This window comes from Melopsittacus undulatus, chromosome 8 (genome assembly GCF_012275295.1).
Source record: "Melopsittacus undulatus isolate bMelUnd1 chromosome 8, bMelUnd1.mat.Z, whole genome shotgun sequence".
NCBI lineage: Eukaryota > Metazoa > Chordata > Aves > Psittaciformes > Psittaculidae > Melopsittacus > Melopsittacus undulatus.
In genome coordinates, this window is record NC_047534.1 from 36,634,379 (window position 1) to 36,653,118 (window position 18,740).

An 18,740-nucleotide genomic window follows, 5' to 3' on the forward strand; every position below is an offset into this window, starting at 1 on the left:
AAGATGTCTCAAGATGAACATGAAGGCTGAAATCCCTAAAGTTATGGGGGAAAGATGATGCATTTAAACTCAGTCAAACGTTTGTTTTCTTCACATGAAAGGCTCTGAATAATTATAAACATTAAGTATTATAGTAACCTCTTTATCTTAGGGATGATAAAAATATAGACACTTCAAAGTTGCAAAAGGAGGTTAAAAAGGAACATAATGGTTCAATCAGCAAACTCTAAATGCAGAAGTGAGAAAAAGTGAGAGAATTCTCATGTCAGTGACCATTATGATTTCCTCCTGTGATAGTTTCCCAAGAAAACTATGCACATTGAAAAACAAATGCACATGTCTAAATGCGTAATACCCTGTTTCAAAGACTTACAATGAATAGCATGGGAAAATGCTCTGGACAACTACCAGCTGGAAAGAAAAGCTTTTTAAAAAAAACAACATGCCAGAAGAACATAATTAAAATAAGGACAGCAAGGACATCTTTAAATATTTACACACAAAAATGTGCACATTTTTTAACTTGATACAAGAAATTTTATTAGCTGTTAATACCCACTGATTATGTTCTATATAAAGGTCATTAGACAGGAGAAAGACAGCTGTTCTCCATCCATATGCAAGTTAACTGTGGTTCCTAAGACACTGCCAGAATGACTGCATTCTGTGAGTACTTATAAAAAAACACAAAGATTCTCTCAACAGTTCTGGGTGAAGCTAGAGCCTCAGCTACTACCTCATTTGCTCTGGAGCCTACACTCAGATCTATTGCTACACAGCTGTAATAGGTGAAAGGGTTATAACAAGGTAGATCAGAGAACAGGTCACAGGACCACAGGTTATCAAGAGACAAAATGATCTTCTGGCCATGGTGATTATCTATGCCAGGTGTCTGTTTACTTTGGTGTGAGCACAGAAATCTTGCTTTGTTAGTATGCAGACCCCTCAAGCCAAGCTTTGGAATAACTATGGAAGAACAGAGAATGGTAAACATACAGAGCTAGAAAAGGTTGTTTTATATGTCTGTGATGTGACAAGTTAGGAAGCCAGTCCACTCGTGCTATAAGAATATGGCTCCACAAGCCTTGCTGTTCAAAAAACTGAGTTTACCCGTGGCAATACAGATTGTCACAGCAGCTAGTGTGGACAATCACTCAGGAAACACAAACATGGGAAAGCAAGGAGGGCAGCCACATTTTCACAGTAAAATGACTTGCAGTTCATAGCAGACATGCACATAAATTGAGTTTATCCAGCCTTAATATGTCCAATCGTTCCTTAACTCATTTCTGATACACAAGTAGGTGAGCTTATTTCAGTTGTATTTTAGCCCTGAGTTAACCACAGTGAGTATTCTGAACTGCATATACTATAGTATATATGTATAGTATATGTAACATGTATAGTATATATAACTTCTCAGTTATACTTGAGAAGATCTGAACTTTGAAATAACAGTGGGACTAGGAGAGGTAAATAACAGAAGCAGGGAAGTATTAAACATTCACATCAAAGCTAAATCTTGGTTATTGCTATTTACTAGCTGCTGTAAATAGATGATCATGAAAGTTTTAATGCTGTGAACTGTCTTACTCAGCAGGCTGATGTCAGTAGACAAATTTACATACAATGAATTAAAAGGTATTTTTACAGAAAAGAGAACAGTGAGGAATTGCTGAGATAACACAAGACAAAAAAAATTACCTTATGGATCCACAAAAGTTAAACATACTAGCCCTGCAAGATTCACTCTTGTTTCTAATTTCAAGAAAGTTCCCTTTTCCAAGTTTTATTAGGGAAAAAACCCACAGTCAACGTTTTTTCCTAAAGATTAGAAAATAACTCAAATACTTTTAAAATCATAAAAATGCCCAGCAGTCTTTATATAGTCTTTAGAGAGAGCACAACAATTCAAACACTTTCATTTACTGATTTAATATTACCAATTCGATACACCTCAGGAACAATTGGTAACCTGCATAACTGATGGCAGGCTCAGCCAAGTCACATTCTTATTACAGTGGTAAAAAATATTTGGAATGAAAAAAAAAAGAAAATGATGAGCTAGTTTTTAATTTACAGCATAAATTAAACTCATGTTCCTTAACATCACAGAATCATCAATTTCTACTTTTTTTGTGAAGAAATTTATCTTTTGAGTGTTTTTTATAGGTCTGCCTGTATCACTTTGGGAGGACTAAAATCAGTGCAAACAGACAGCAAATGTAGGTATCTGCCATTGAGGCTAACAGCACATATATTTTCTCATGCACCTCTGTAAGCTGTGGGGAAGCTGGGAGGCAGCCTTTACTCACACCCACATCCCCTTATCCTTCACCCTTCTCCCTATTTCCGACAGCACCCAAATGCCCCCCCCAAATTTCTGCCAATTCACTTCCCTTGGGGAAACCCTACCAAGCACACTACCAGAATCTTGGGACAAAACAGTAGATTTACAGTTCACCTAAAGGAATGAGTGAAAATAACTTTCTAGAATCGAGTGACATTCAGTACTTAACATAGAAACTTCAGAAATTTAATGCAGTCACCATCTGATGGGTTTCTTCCATACCTTAAAAGCAGCACCTCCGTGAATAACTGATTTAATGAAAATCCCAAGATCAGCTCCAGTTTCCCGAGATTTGTTGCCTTTTAAGCTCACACCAAGCCCAGCAGATCCAGAATCATTCAGAGGAATCTCAAAGGTCAACTGCTCTGTGGTTTCTGGAGAAAGAATACTGCAGTTTGGCTCTCCTTTCTGTTGGAGAAAACAAGGATGAAAATATGGGTGAAAAGGGGACAGAGACAATGGATGAGTTGTATCCATAGGTTCCTAAGATAAGAAACAGTCCTCTTTTCCAGAAAGTGGCTTGAAGAAACAGCCTTATAACCAACAGTACATTTAGCTGACATTTTGTCACGACATGGCTTAAAATGTTATTTTTAATGATACCCACAAATATGCATAAATAGAAGGTAAAATAGCTTAGTTCTACATGATAGGAAACGGATGTTGCAGCAGAATATAGAAAAGATATTTACTTTAAACACAGCTGCATTAAAAATGCAAGCCATAAAAATCTCAACATCTTTACATGCAGCTCACAAACTGTAACAAGAGTTGCACTGTTAAATCCCATTCCCTTCTAAAAATTGAGATTCATCCTTAAAAAATTATCCTTCCCTTAAACCTGTCTACAGAGGGAAGTTGGTGTAACATAAGCGAAGGTGAGAAATGAAAATGCAGTAACTTTGCACTAACTCTCTTTGTACATACTTTGAATCCATTGAGGTTTCTTGGGGGTATTTTTTCCTCCTGGTATAGGTCGATGAGAAGCAGACACTGGCTAGAAGAATCGCATGAGCCATAGTGCTAGGACTATAAACCTAAATCCCATTATACACCATGCTCACATTCTTCCTGGAATGTAACTGCATGACATTAAGTCAACACAATTTGCCTAACTGTGAAATATAAAAATGACATAGCACCAACACTGACAATTGTCTTGATGCCAGCACTTGTCCCTAGTATCTGTTACTCATTTGTGCTTTTATCTTTGTTCACCAGTAGACAATTCTCAGTTACAGATTTGTCACTTTCATTTCTTAGCTGTGGATATCGAGACATCCTGAACACAACTCCCCCAAACCTACAAATTCATAATTACTGTGAACAATACAGAATGATAATTTGTAAACACTCCTGCTCTGACTTCCTTCGAAAGAATCAGTGTAAGGAAAAGGCCTCACTATTTACTGGCTTTCTAACAGCATTTTGCATTTAAGGTTTTAGAAGAAAGATTTTCTGCTCCAACTTCTGTTTTTCAAAACACGCATATGCTTCCCAGCCAATTCACAACTCTTAGATCAGAACTCTACTCAAACGGAACATCCTGTCCAGATTTGGACAGACGTTTTTCTCAGTGTCCCAACATGTGATATCTCCTGCAGCCCTTCAGGAGAGTCTAGTTTGTATTACTTTCCTGGTGCCAGAAGCAAGCAGTTCCTGTGTGCTGCTGCTATTTTTCTGCTTTAATCAATGACACCTGTACCAGACTCTTGCCCCTTCTGTATGTCAATATTGTGGTTTTGTCTTTCCCAGTACTATGAGGAAAGCAGTAAGGGGGCATGTTGTCACAGGACATACATCTAGTTCAACATAGTCCAATTATCCTAAAAGACTCTCTTTTTCATTATATTCAACCTTATCATTAAGATCTAGAAAAAGTTGATTTAAAAATAATGCTGAATAGTACTTAAAAGATTTTTTTACCCATGAAAGAGGTGAATTACATTCCAATGATTTCACAGGGACAGGTAACAGGAAAGGAGATGCACATCTACAAATCATTGATTAATTCATTATCAGCCCAAGTAAACTCTGTCTTTACTCCCTTAACTTTTTAATTTGCTACTCATTGTGTGGCATCTGATAGCAAATGCCTGGTAGTCAGCCCACAGCATCAAGACTCCCTGGTGGAAATACAAGATTGAAAACTTGTCTTTATGGGAGTATGAGAGAAGCAGTAAAAAGGAGGAAAACCAGATGACAAATGAAAGGGGATGAACAGAAAAAAAAAAACAGAAAAGCTTGATTCCATCCTATACTTGCTAAATGGTCTCAAATTATTATCCTGATGACAGTGCTCTTCCCAAGGAATGCAATTTTTACTAATGGCTAAAAGAGCTCCAGTCATCCTTAAGTTAACAGATCAATTAACTGCTTCATTTGGGCAACTAATTTCATGAGTGATGGTCCCTGTTCGTAGAATATGCAGGTATGAATATTAAATGCTGCTAGTGACTCATACAGCTGGATTCCTACTGCCTCTATTTCCCTGACTTTGCTGAAACATTATCCCAAGACATCAATACTTTACAACAGAGCAACCATCATCAGCTCAATTATTTTCTGGTAAAGGGAAGTCCTCTTCAATGCACTAATGCTTGAATTCTATTAGATATATTTCTTATCTCAAGATTGTCCTAGAATCTGAATTCACTCAAACATAGAATGAATGAAAGGAGCTGCAACACAAATATGTTTCTAGCCCAGAAAACACTTAAGTTTAATGTTGTAAATTACCCAGTCAACAATCACATAGTGTATTTTCCATGACAAATGTATCACATTTCAGCACTTCAGGAATTAAATGACAGTATATTACTGAAGTTATTCCCTACTGCAGACACAGGTAAGTAACCCAATGGTGCTATGATGAACAAGAAATTCTGGCATAAATCAAAGTCCAGACAGCCCAGTGATAGGCCCTCAAGATGGTCAGAACTTTGAGGTGGCATGAGCTGGACTTTTACTTTAAGATGGGAACACTGGAGACAGCAAAAGGGCTTTTAAACTCTTAAGTATTAATAAAACATACTTAACAGCACAACAGGTCAAAGTTAAAAAAGGAAAAAACCCTGAAAACAAAACCAGTCCTTCTCTCCACCAAAGAACTAAACTACACACACACAAAACCAAACCCTCCTCACAAACCCCCAACAAACACTTGAACAATCAGTCACCACTGCTCATTTTGTCCTTGCTACTGCTCACTTTGTCCTTGTTGGGTAGGTGCCTCCTTCAAGCCTTTCTACAACTTAGCCTGTCATCTTTCAGTGGCTTCCTCAGCTGCAACAAGCTCTGAACAGTCCCCTCTAGATATGGATGTTTCCCTTCCCAGTCACCTCTGGAACTCAGTGATGTTTGTTCCCTACTATTTATAGGGGTCTGCCAGCTGCTGCTCCTGCTGCAAAGCTGTCTCCTGGTTGCACCATCCAGCATTCTACCCAGACAGTTCCTGACCCCTTTCAACTGCTTGTGGAAGACAGTCTCCTCTCTTTCTCTAGGTGGTTTCTCCTGGACCAAATGCAGCGGTCAGCAGTCAAAAGAGGCAGTCTGTCTGCTTGCTGTCCAGAATCAGCTGTTAAAACAGAATAGAGCAAACAACTGAGGCACCATTCCTCACAAGGAAGATCAGGACAGGAATGCTTTCATCTACTGAGATACCTGCATGGTACTTTGGTAAAATAAATTTTGACATTTACTGAATCATCACAAACCACACTAAAAAGTTCAGAAGAGTTTGTATGAAGGTGAAAGAAAACAGTTTGCTAGATTTGGGAGCAGAAAGCCCTAATGATATGTGCTAAATAACATTCAGAAATGCAGACTGAATTTATTCAGTCTTTATTCATGGGCCTCAGGATATGTTCAATTAATTGACATTCTGCCAATAATTTTACTTAATTTTAGACGCACATCTGTACTTCAGGTCTCCGATTTCTTAATTATGAGCCTATAATAAAAGACTCTTAAAACAACCTAAAATTTTACTGGTATATAATTTTCACCAACAAATTCTCAGTATTTTAAACAGTAATAAAATACTTGTAGCCTTCTCTTATTCCCACAGCACACAAAACCTGCTCAGTCATCCGCACAAACAGAACTGTAACCTTTGAAAAAAGTACTCTGCATTGTTTTCTTTCCCTTTCTACTTAGTCCCTGGTTATATCTACTCAATATTGTGTCAATCCTCTGCCTACCCTGGGACACCACTTTCAATTAGTCCTTTTATTTAATCTTACAACGCCCGTTCTCATTGACCACAGTACTTTTGATCTGTGGATTTATGATAATCTAATGCATATCTCTCACTGGAAAGGTTGCCTTATTTATCCCCATTGTTCTTCTGCCAAAAGAGAAGCTTACAAAAAAATTAGCTCTCACTTAAGGCAGGAAGGAAATAGCATTTGTTTAACACAACAAGAGACCTTTCAGTACCTGTCTGCTGCCCTTGACCAACACACTATTATGGTCTCTCAATATGCTGGCTGCCCCTTGCCTGGCTGCTCATTTCTGATAAGAGATGCCAACTCCCTGGAGTGCCATTCAGAGCCAAGAGCAAAAAGCAAGAGACCCAGGAGGGTTATTTTCAAAGGCTTATGAAGGAAATAAGACATTTACATGCTTTTGCAATTATTTTTGAAAAGAAAAAAAAGAAAAAATATCTGTAAAAGTTAGAGAGCTCCATTTAAATTGTGGCACCACGTAACTATCACTGGCAGAAAAGCTTGAAAAAGAATTTTTTTTCTGCAGAAAAGCAGAAAAGATATGTCCTTATCTGTGCTATTCTCTATGTTCTTCCAAAGATCTTAGCCACAATTAAGAAATACTTTGCTGACAGCTCAGTCATTTACTCACTATAAAAATCTACACTGTATTTGCAACAGATACATAGTAATACTCTTGAAAATAATACTCAAAGGTAATGTACTGCTGTAATCTTGTCACAATCTAGTAAATAACTGAAGTCATTGCTGCATGTATTCATCTTCAGCATTTCTGACAGATGCTTTCAGATTGGCTTCTTTAAAATCATCTGTATTCCATACTGCAATAAAAACTAAATCGTCACTAATGGCACACCCTGCTAACACAAAAAAGCCAAGAGCAAATCCATGGAGATATATCATACTGTACTTGGATACTTTTTACATTAACACAGTACACTACAAATTTGTGTCATATCAGATAGAATGGTTCTGGTTTGAATTATGTAGACTCCTTGGAATTACAGCTTTGAAAACTGACAAAACTATATACAGCTCTTCAAGACAGATGCATCACATTTCACTGTTTACTATTCAGTGTCAGAGGACACTTCAAAACCAGAGATTCTCAAGTTTGCCTGACATGCCTATTCAAGATCCTACAGCAAGTTTCACCCAAGGAAATGGTGTGTCTTTGCAAAGTGTTTTGTAATTTGATGTAGCACTGCTCTTCAACTTACAAATGCAGTCTCACTTAACCTTTTATGCAACTGTAGGAAACAGAGGAAGAAGAGTTAACTTGCTCAGTCCTCAATCAAGGTATGCCTTACTGTGAAAACACCCATTTTCATCCCAGGTATGGGGTTAACCATGTACTTAAGCACCCTACTGAGCTGGAGCCTTATGCAGTTAATACACCTTGCCACTTAAATCCTAAAGTCTTATCACTCATGAAGATGGAAGACTGCATGGTATTTTCAGGGTGAATTTAGGATTGCTGTTACTGTATACCTTCAGAATAAATTTCTGGCAAGCAGGTCACAATACTGATGCACACATCCAACTATTTAGTTGATTTACTGGTTACTGTTTTAAAGGGAGAGCAAACAAAGCAATAAGCAGTGCAAAGTTCTTTTATGTCTACTTCAAACACCACATGCACACATTTCACATAAAGTCAGCCTAAGAAAATCTTTTTCATGGATTCTAAGGCAGAGAGACTTTTAAAAATATTCGCATGGCATGTGGAATAAAGCTGGTGACCCTTGTAAATGGCAAGATACTACAGGTGCCAGTAAGATTTAAGAATTGCCCAAATACTTCGGTTTTATTAAACATAAATACTGTAAATCTGGATAATGCATCTAAAATGTATGGAGACACAAATTCTGGTAAGAGACAGACTTTACATGCCTCCATTCTAATGTATACATACTTCTGATTTCATAAAGTGGGCTGCCAAAAAATTTTGGACAACACCAGAGCTGAGACTCATGCTATCAAGTAAACAGTTTTCATTTCCCAATGCTCTGAGGTAGGGTTCCTCAAATTAGGAGTTTTTGGCAGTAATCCTGTAAGCAAATATAGTATCTCATGGTACAAGTAATATTATGCTATCTCTTTACTTGTCTCCACTCTATTTCTTTACCAGCACACAGAGCACAGTTAGAAGTTCTTCCAGGCAGTAGGTGCTATGACCAGAACTTTCAGACCACCTTTTTAAAGTTCATTGTATTGGCTGGAAAATAGGAAGACTGAGGTCTGAAAGACAAATCATTGCTAGATCGTAACACTGATAAGCTTGATAGTGAAAGCAATAGCAGACCAGATATAGCAAGGTCTCAGCAGCCTTGAAAAGGCTGACTACCACTATTCACACAGAAAAGCACAGTAAACATGTTTGTTGTATTCGTAGTTATATTGGCACTTCACAGCACATGAGAGCTCATTCTGCATTTCAAAATTGTTGGATGTAGTTTAAATTAAAAACAAAAAAAAAAAACTTTTTAAAGATACCTGAATTATTCAAGCAATTTATTCCCCCCTTTGGTAAGTTAGGGAGTCCCACTAAAATCTGGGATAATGGGATACTTTCTGTCACACTTTCTGTTTGCTGTGACAGGAAGGACTGTCACATTCCTTCCAGACAGTGATCTTCCACTGACTTTTATAACAAGCACAGTAACTAATCAACAAACCTCAGTGCAGTTTCTAGTACTCTAAGCTATAATGAACTAGTAACCACCTTCTGAAATAGATAATTAAAGCTGAAAACCTTTGAAGGAGCTGTACTACACAATGTTTTCTCTCTAGAAAGATGCATTTGCGTAGATAAAACCTACACTAATTTCTCAACTATTCCAGATAAAGAAAAGCTACCCCAAATTAAACACTCTCCTTCAAAAGTTCTTTAAAAAAACACCCCAACAAACCAAAAACCCAGGACTTCTTAAAGCCTACACAGTTTATAAAATTATTCAAGAGAAAACATGTCATGTGTGTTCACAATATCCTTCTCTTCATTAATGCAGAACAATTCACAAACTTAATCTTGTACATGTTATTAAAAGCCACTATGTATATTGTCCTACCCTCCCACCCACATCAGGTTCTCCTGCATTTCACAGAATCACAGAATCATAGAATCCCAAGGGTTGGTTGGAAGGGACCTCAAAAGATCATCTAGTCCAACCCCCCTGCAAGAGCAGGGTAACCTAGAGTACATCACACAGGAACTTGTCCAGGCGGGCCTTGAATATCTCCAACGTAGGAGACTCCACAACCCCCCTGGGCAATAACACACCAGAGAATTAGTACTTGCTGAAATCACATTCTGACTGAAATTATTTGACCATTTCTGTTTAATTGAGTTAGAATCAGTGGTTTAACCTACCAGAACAGGTGCAAAAATGGTTAAGTCTAGGTTGAAATCCCACCTATCATTTCCTGCACATAAAAAGGCAAGAAACAATTAAAAGGAAGCCATAGAAATTAAGCTTTGAATATTAAAACCAAAAAGGACAACACTTCAGGTAAACAAATTTAACTAGGGGAAGACTGAAACATAAAAGTTAATCACATGGTAAAGCAGAAAAAGTGCTTAATTGAACTTGCCAGTCACCCTGCTTCTTTTTAACCTGTATAGTACATGTGTACTATAAAGTAGACTCAGAGGAAAAGATCAATTACTACAATGTATACACTGCTGTTGTTCTATTAGTTTTTTGTTGTAAAAATCCTGGTTTTCTCCTTTTCCTCCATTCTTCAGGGATCAGTGAATATGCCATAAACCATAGAAATACTGATTACATTTGAGACTGTCAAAGCTATCTTAAAAAAGAAAAATATGCAAAACCTGTACTATATATGTGCTCTAACTTAAAGAAAAACGCACTGAAACATTTTCAGTGCTATACTATTTCTGGCAACTGCAGAACAGGCACATTCCTCTGCTTATGTGCATCATATCCTCTACCCTGAAGGCTCATGAAAAATGACAATAAAGAATTGCATAGGGTCATGGTGTGGAATGGGTTACACCAGAGCTGTTCTCATTCAAGTATCTTTGCCTGTTTTACCAACACAGGCATAAGCACAGGCAAGGAGGGTAAGTGATCTTTACATCCTTATTTAAAAAAAAAATGGCAGCTTCAAATCACATGTTTTCCTTGTAGAAAATACATGATGCAACAAATACACATGATCAAAAGATTGTATTTTCAAAACAGAGCAATAGCCACAGTTTTATGTGTACTTCGTTTACTTTGATGAGAGATAGAAAATCCAAATCTGCCCAGTTAAGCCAGTTTCCCTCTGTAATATTCACCATCCTTTCGAAAACAATCAGTGTTACATAGTTTAAAGCCCAAATGCACCTTAAAGAATGCACTAATCACCGGCCACTCTGTAGAGTGCGGTAATTAAGTGAATCAAGATCTTCCCCTGAGTTTTGGAATCAGCTCCTTACTCAGCTGCTACACTGTCAACAGCTGGCATGAATTACTGGGAACATTTGGCTAACTGGATAATAAGGACAACAGCCTGTGGTTGGTCCAAATTCTACTTCACTGGTCTGCTTCAATTACAAATAAAAAAACCCACAAAACAACCAAAAAACCCCAAACCTCATTAGATCCTCCTTTTCTTTTTTTAAACCAGTAACAACACTACAAAGATTGGGTTTTCTATTTTATTCCCTCATTATGTGCAAGCAATGCAACTGTACAACTCTCAGATATTTCATAGGCTGGTATAACTGAAGACCCAATTGCTGACAATTTAATGATGCCTGTTTGTACCACTGACTCATCCTCACCCGCATACATCTGTCTTGGCTGCCATGGTAAATGTTTGCTACTCTGAATATATTTTCCTACTTGCTAGCAATTCATCAGGATAGATCACAGTAACAAAACCTCCAAACTCTGCTCCCATCTAACTTGCTGAAGAGAAAATATTCTTGAGACCAAGCTTTCTCCAAACTTTGCTACAAGGAAGAGTCAAATTGTATTAGAGACCAAGACAACCAAATGCCACTACTGATACTTCTTTATATTACTTGCTTTGTACCCATGCAACTATCAAATTCTTTCCAGAAATCAACCGAGGAACCTGGTTCTCACGGAGCAACACGTTCGTAAGTGATTTTGTGCATGGGTCCAGCTTCCAGAGGCATCTTTGCCCTAGGAGGCTGTGGGGAGTAAGCATGTTTACTAGCCAGTCCTTCTCTTTTTCCTTGTAACAGGTAACAGTTAATCTAAAGAAAATGGCTTCTCAGGTTACAGACCCTGGAGAACTGCTCAATTTAAGAACAAGTCTGATATAAAGCAATTACTTTATTATTGCCAGGCATTAACAAAACCCCCAAGTGTTTAGGTAAACTCTGCATGCATGTTACATAGCCAGAGCATTCATTTACAGCCGTCCTTGAAAAATACTGGATTAGTCACTGCCTTTTCTCCCCAAACCAAACATTTAAAGTGTTGGCTTTTTTCTTGTCTTTGATCAAAACAGCACTGTAACTTTTGAGGTAGCAGAGGATTAGTCCAGTGAGTATCATGGCTAAAGCTAAACACAAACAAAAAAGCTAAAGCAATTTTCTTTTTTTTTTAATCTTTGTCGAGACTATTCTCAAACATCTCATGAATTCTAACAAGCATTGTGTTATTATCAACATCTGGTAGCTTAAGGGCATGGTAATCCACACTTTTGCTGTGAGCTACCAAACAGATGTTGCTGAAAGGCTTTTTAATTTTGAAGGGCTGGTTCCATAAAATTACCCAGTGAATTTGTAACTCACATTTGTAATATATTGTTCTTGATTGGGATAACAAGGAACACAGAACAGTACTAGAATTCACATATCATCTCCCTTACAGTGAAGGCCATCACTTATGCATCATTCTTCTGTAGAGAAAGCAATCTAAGCGAAGGTCAAGCGAGCAGGATAAATGTGGCTACTTTCTGGATTTCAATCATGCCAGTCATAAGTAAGTCACCTTTTGAAAGGTAGTTGATCCTTACTGTAGGGGATAGAATTTAATAGCATGCAAATGTGGCAGGTAACAATTATAAATATCTTTCAGATTCTTCCAGTCTTTTACATCCTCACACTGGTACAGTAATTTCAAAGAGAATGTGTACTATGACAATAAAGAATAAGGTATCATGTTGGGGGATAGGAGAGAGAGAAGAATACATACTTTTTTTAAAAAAGTATGTATTTTCCAAGTGATGTGCTTTACAAGTCAAACCTGTAAAAAACAACCCGTTGATGGGTAGCCTTTTCAAAAACTAATCTCTTACTTAGAAGAGCTGGTGAAAGAAACGAAAACCCAAATATAATAGATAATTTAGTACTTTCAGACCCAGAAATTCCCCTCCACATAAATACTGACTCTCCAGCTTGGGGCTTACTAAACAAAATATTACAATGACCAACTTTGGTGCTTTGGAATCTGACAATGAATGCCCAATTAAAGCGCAGAAAAAATAAGTTTATTTTTTTTATTATTATAAAAAAAGGAAAATGAAAACAAAACCAGTTTTGTTAGGACATGTCAGAATTGCTGTACTACAGGAAAAAGTGGGCACCAGTGGCACACGAGAAAAGGCTCACATGAGAGAACCTGAACTCCATTTCAGCTTCTTATCCTACCATAGGCAACAGACACCCTTACCTCACCAAGCTCCAACTGGTAACAAGGAAAAAGAGGAAAACTGTCAGCAATGTTTTGTGAGGAAAGATAATAGAGGATTTCTGTAGAAGATCCTGCTAACGGTCTAAAGCAAAAGGAAAGGCAAGAAAACAGCATCTTAAGAGAAGGACAAAGGCGGTTTGTGTCCTTTAAAGGAGATAAAGTGAGACAAAAGCAGGAAATGCTGTCCTTCCCTTATCCTGAGAACTGCTTAATGAAAGGTCAAGTATAGCCATCAATCAAGATAAGGAAGAGGCAACCAAAGAGATGACCTTCTTTGAGAGGAAACACGTATGTATCAGATAGCACTCTTATACTGATGTAGTCCTCCCTCTGTATATGTGAGAGAAAAGAGAACAGTTTCATGACAGTGTTAAAAAAAGAAGTAAAAATTAAATACTTGAGATAGAACAAAATTGGACATGCAAGAAGAGCCTATTAAGTCAAAGACTAGCAGCCAAGTAAATGTTTGCTTCCAAAATTTGTGAAGAATGCAATGGAATTCTCTTCCTCATGCTCCTGCAGCTTGGCAACTGGCTTAGAAGATGCATCCCCATGGGGGCAGCCACCCTCACTAGTTTGTTACTGATAAGCTGCAAGAACTTATTACATGCACTTCAAATTTCTGGTTTAAAGTTTGTTTGACTTTGGGTTTAAAGTCTTTTGAAAGAGAATTATTCTTTTTCAGTCATGCTTGACCTCACAGTTACAAAACTAGTTTACAATATTCCCCTGTGAGTTATGCTTCTGATGTCATTTTCGGGATGAAAATACAGATTGAACGGAAATGCATCTAAAGTAGATAAAATGAAATATCCATCAAAATCAAAGGTAAGTGTAAATACTTCTCAAATGCAAGCCTTACACAGTTATCCTTTGCTAGATAACTAGCTGGATAACCAGCTATCCTTTGCTTAGCCAACAACAGTTAATTTCTATTTCTTGGTCTAGTTTTAAAACATGTCATTGTTTCAATACCACTCTTCAGGAAAAAATGACAAATTTACCAGCTCACGAGGTAGAAAGGCTTCCTCCTGACGAGCCACCAACAGACAGACAGTTTCCCCTTGCTTTGTGCTCCTCAGCATAGCCACAAGCTCTTCTTGGGTCCTGCCAGTGATGTCCTGTCCATTCACCTACCAGACACAAAAGAACAGAGGATGTCACATCTGTATTTCATCAGGTGCTCCTCACATAACACAGCTGTCATTCAGTGACTGAGAGCAAAGAATTAGCAACAGCTCCCACACTGTCTCTCCCTCTGGCCCTGCACAAATCTCTTAACCTTTTTCCCTCATTTTCACCATCTGTTAGAGCATCTCTGTAGTACTTACCCACATGCAGGGGGTTTGTGAGGCTTAATTAGTTTGTAAAGCACTTTGAAGATGAAAAGTACAGAAACAAGACCTAAGTATTAAAACTGTTTGACAGCTTTTTGAGGTTAATAAGTAAAATAACCCATTAGATGAGACTGTAAGTCACAAGATATCTAAAAATTTTTAAAAGACAGATTTGAGCAAAATTGCCTTCAGATGAACGCTTAACCACCTTGATATTAACCTGAGATTTTTGGACATGACTGAAGACCATGTTTTGTTTCTAAACTGATACATTTATCTGCTTTAAGAACCATGATGTTATTAATTTCCCCCTGTTCAAACAGGCACAGGTTCTTGTGAAAAGCACCTTTTTCCAAATCATAGTGTCAAATACTTGTTGACAAACAATACAAAAGCCATGAGACTTTTTTTTTAAGGCAAGGTCAAGAATTGTAATTCCATACATCAGTAGCATGTATAAGGAAATAAAACATTTATGCCCAAACCAGCAATCAATACTCAGCAATGCAAATAAAAGGGATGTTTATCCTAACCTCTAGGATTCTGTCTCCTGACTGCAAACGACCATCTTTTACTGCTGCACCTTTTGGTAAAATATTCTTCACAAAAATCGGACCAGGACCATGCACTGAAGAGTCTCTGGTAACCACAGTGAAACCAAGTCCTTCTGGACCTAAAGTCAGATAAAAAACTCCCAATATAAAATTCAACAAGAAAATGATAATCATTAAAAGTAAGTCAACAATGTCAGAACATATTACAGGCACTCATTCAGGTTAGCTCTTAAAAAAGAAAGCAAACAAAAAGCTGTAAACACGAGTATTTTCTGCACATCTGCACAATTCTATCAATGTCAGAATACATGATCAAATCCTTCTGCAACAGCTACAAACCCAGATACTTTTGGATACTCCACAATAATACAAAACAAGCAAGAATTTTCATTTTAAAGCGTTTACACTTTTTCTCTAGGTGGTTTTAGTATCAGTCTTCACGTTGATGTCAAGTCTTTGAAATAAATTAGAGCAATCAGAATTGTTTGTTTATGAGCATACAAATAATTTAGCAGTTTTTACTAAAACTTGGTGAGAAGTGGAAAATGTCACGATTCGAATGCGAAAACTGCTGAAAACATGCTGTTCAGAAAGGACAAAGTAGTGTTTCAAAGTTTCCATTAAGTGGAGTTGTTTGCTGCTTGGAAATAAATAACCTCAAGCATTCATAGATAAATGTGTTAACAAATAATTAGGGAGTAAAAATCAATATTAGCAGGTACTGCTTATAAGCCACCAAAATCACCCAGGAACAGCAGGATCCATAAAAATCTTTTTTATGTTGAGCAGGATTGCTACCCACTGTAATAGCCTTCAGAGATATCATCTCAGTATCTCATTCCTATTATTTCTAAAAATATAAATTACTGTTACAAAATCAAAAGCATTACATCTAAAATAAGGAGAATACTGAAGCAGGTTTTGTTAACGCAAAGCTGAAGAGTTCAGAAGTAAAAATGAATGATTTAAGTTAAGAAATAACAAAACATTAAGAAATGACAGCTTGATTACATTCATTACATGTTAAAAGAATAAAGTTACAGACAGTTTTTAAAAGGGCCACTTCTGGCATCAAATTTAAGTCTCAGCCAAATCAGAGACAGAAATTAAACAGAAAATATAAATGCTAATTGGGATCTGCTTGAGCACATTTTACTACATGTGCATAAACTTGTTACTCCACGCAAAAGAAGACATCTGCACTAAGCGGCAATTAAAGACATAAACGTAAAATTCAGCCTGCTGACAGCTGAATAAATACAGATGGGAAGAAAGTGCAGAAAAAAGGGAAAGACAGGTAAATCTGTGGTCAGCTCCCTTGGATAACATGAAACAGAGCAGAATTTATTTTTAACCAGATCGTTAAAGCCATGTTGTAACAGTGCTGTGGTCAACCAGCAGATATGAAGGAAAATAAAATGTCATCAGCAGACAGTTCACATTTTCATTCTGTACTTATGAAGAATCTAAATATCTCCTAATACTGCATGTTGCTAATGAAATATCTTCCACATCATCAGTATCAGATGTTCTAAAATCAATAGTTCTCATGAACATGCACCCAAAATTCATCAGAAAGCTGACTGGTGAGAACTTCACTGTTAACAGACCTCTACCTTTTGGACATTTTGGAACTTTTCAACTGCAAATAACTTGCTTATACTTCTGATGTCACTAGTTTAGTTAAATCATGTATGTAACAGTCAAACCATATATATTTAGTTAAATCATATATATATATATGTATATAATCTCACTATAGAGAGCATGATACAGAATTAAGCATATCATCTCCAATGTCTTACCTTTTTTCAGGTCAATCTTTATTTTCTTCGCATTTTTTTTATTGCCAAAGCCCATAAGGGGAGACAGGGAAGGAGAAGACGACTTTCTACCCAGACGTGAGAGGTTGGGGCTCTTAGCTTGTTGTAGTATTGTCTGTACACCTGCCTCAAAGCTGCTTGCTCCAGAAAGATTAACTGTTTTCAGAGCAGGTTTTGGATGAACAGGAGGTGGAATCTTTGTTTTTACAACTCCGTCTTCATTATCCAGAAAACAAAGAGGAGCAATAGCAGACTTCTCATACTGCTCTCGATTATATGGAGGAAGGATTTCCAAGATGACACTTGGAAACTTCATTGCCTGACGGAAGGTGTCCTGAGCCCTTTAAATGAAAGGTATGAAAATTCACATCACAAACTGGAACATGTGGGCAGAGTTTGAAGTTATTTCTAAACTCCTTTACTTTTCAAGTAGGAACAGCAGATCTGCTGGAATTCTTGACATCAGCCAGAATAAATTAATGAACACAATTCTTCATGCGGAACATGAGGAATGGAAGTTCTGATGGCAAAAGCCCTAAAGTCATACGTTGCTACTTTTTTCAAGTGTTTGTTTGTTACATATTTTCTTATTGGCACAGAAGCACACTGAGCACTTATGACCAATTGCTCTGGTGGATACAACTACACTGAGCAAGCTCAAGACTCCATTTACTCCAACTACAGCCTAACTGCCCCTCAGATTCCTTCACCTTTTCATTTTCACCTAATGCAACTACTGGCATTCTACAGCAATAAAAAAGGATGAGAGTATGGGATACATGGGGTATATTTCAGAAGAAATATTGTGACTGCAAATGCAATACAAAAGGATGATGGCATGGGATATATAAATATCATAAAAAAACCTGGTGACCAAAAAGGTGCAACTGTTTGTGTGGTTCTACATAAGCACATAAATAAATAAGTAAATATTACTCACACCTTCCAAGCAGTAACCTCTTCCTAAGGTGGGTATATAGACTTAATAAATGCTTTTATAGGTGTGCTCAATTGCAACATCAGAAACTGTGTCAGGGCATTTAATAGAACTACTCCCCTTGAACTGGTGACACAGTAACAACACAGACTTCAGGTTCCCATGCATTTCAAGGTGATTAAGACAAGTTGGCCAAAATCAACTGTTCATAAAGCCTTCCCTGGATTTTGCGTAACCAATAGATCTGAACAATCAAGACATTTTACAAACCCTGGATTCTAAAGAAACAAAGGAAGCTTCTCTCTCTCTCTCTATGCATTCCTCTCCCACCTTCTGAAGAAGTGCACTGATTTTTTTCCATATGGCACAAGACAAATCAAGTACAAACAGAAGCAGTAGCTGAAGCACATTTTGACAATGAAAAATCAAGAACTCCTGCTTAGCAGAACTAGGTCAAGAGGGGAACTAGTGGCCACATTAATTTTTAAATAAATCATGGTGTCCTTTTGAAAACAATTTCTATTTCTCCCACCTTTCTGCAGCATGTCTGTCAGTCAAAGTCAGTATTTTACTGAACTCTTCACTACAGATTTACACTCAGTTACACAACAGGAGTTAATCTTGAATGTACTTCCAAAATAAACAGTTTTTTACACTGATACAGAAAGGAAGCCACTGAAAACGTTAACATCTTGAATACACACCTATTCACCAGGTGAACAAAGTCGCATGGTACCTCCGCCTTGCAGCTATACATAGTGGAAGGACGGGTTTGTTTCATGAGGGTTTTTTGCAGCATGAACATACTGAAGTCAGGGGCCAGTCCCAAT

At 37.4% G+C, this 18,740-nt stretch overlaps 1 protein-coding gene across 1 annotated transcript in view; it reads right to left on the reverse strand.

Annotated features, from left to right (window-relative positions):
• The window catches only part of PARD3B (par-3 family cell polarity regulator beta), a 407,455-nt gene that overhangs the window by 201,304 nt on the left and 187,411 nt on the right, over window positions 1–18,740 (reverse strand). Inside the window, exons 8-11 of the mRNA XM_031045134.2 lie at window positions 16,956–17,314; window positions 15,130–15,269; window positions 14,264–14,392; window positions 2,573–2,758 (exon numbers count right to left, since the gene is read on the reverse strand). Of these exons, the coding sequence (XP_030900994.1) occupies window positions 2,573–2,758; window positions 14,264–14,392; window positions 15,130–15,269; window positions 16,956–17,314 (814 nt within the window). The remainder of the gene's footprint in view (window positions 1–2,572; window positions 2,759–14,263; window positions 14,393–15,129; window positions 15,270–16,955; window positions 17,315–18,740) is intronic.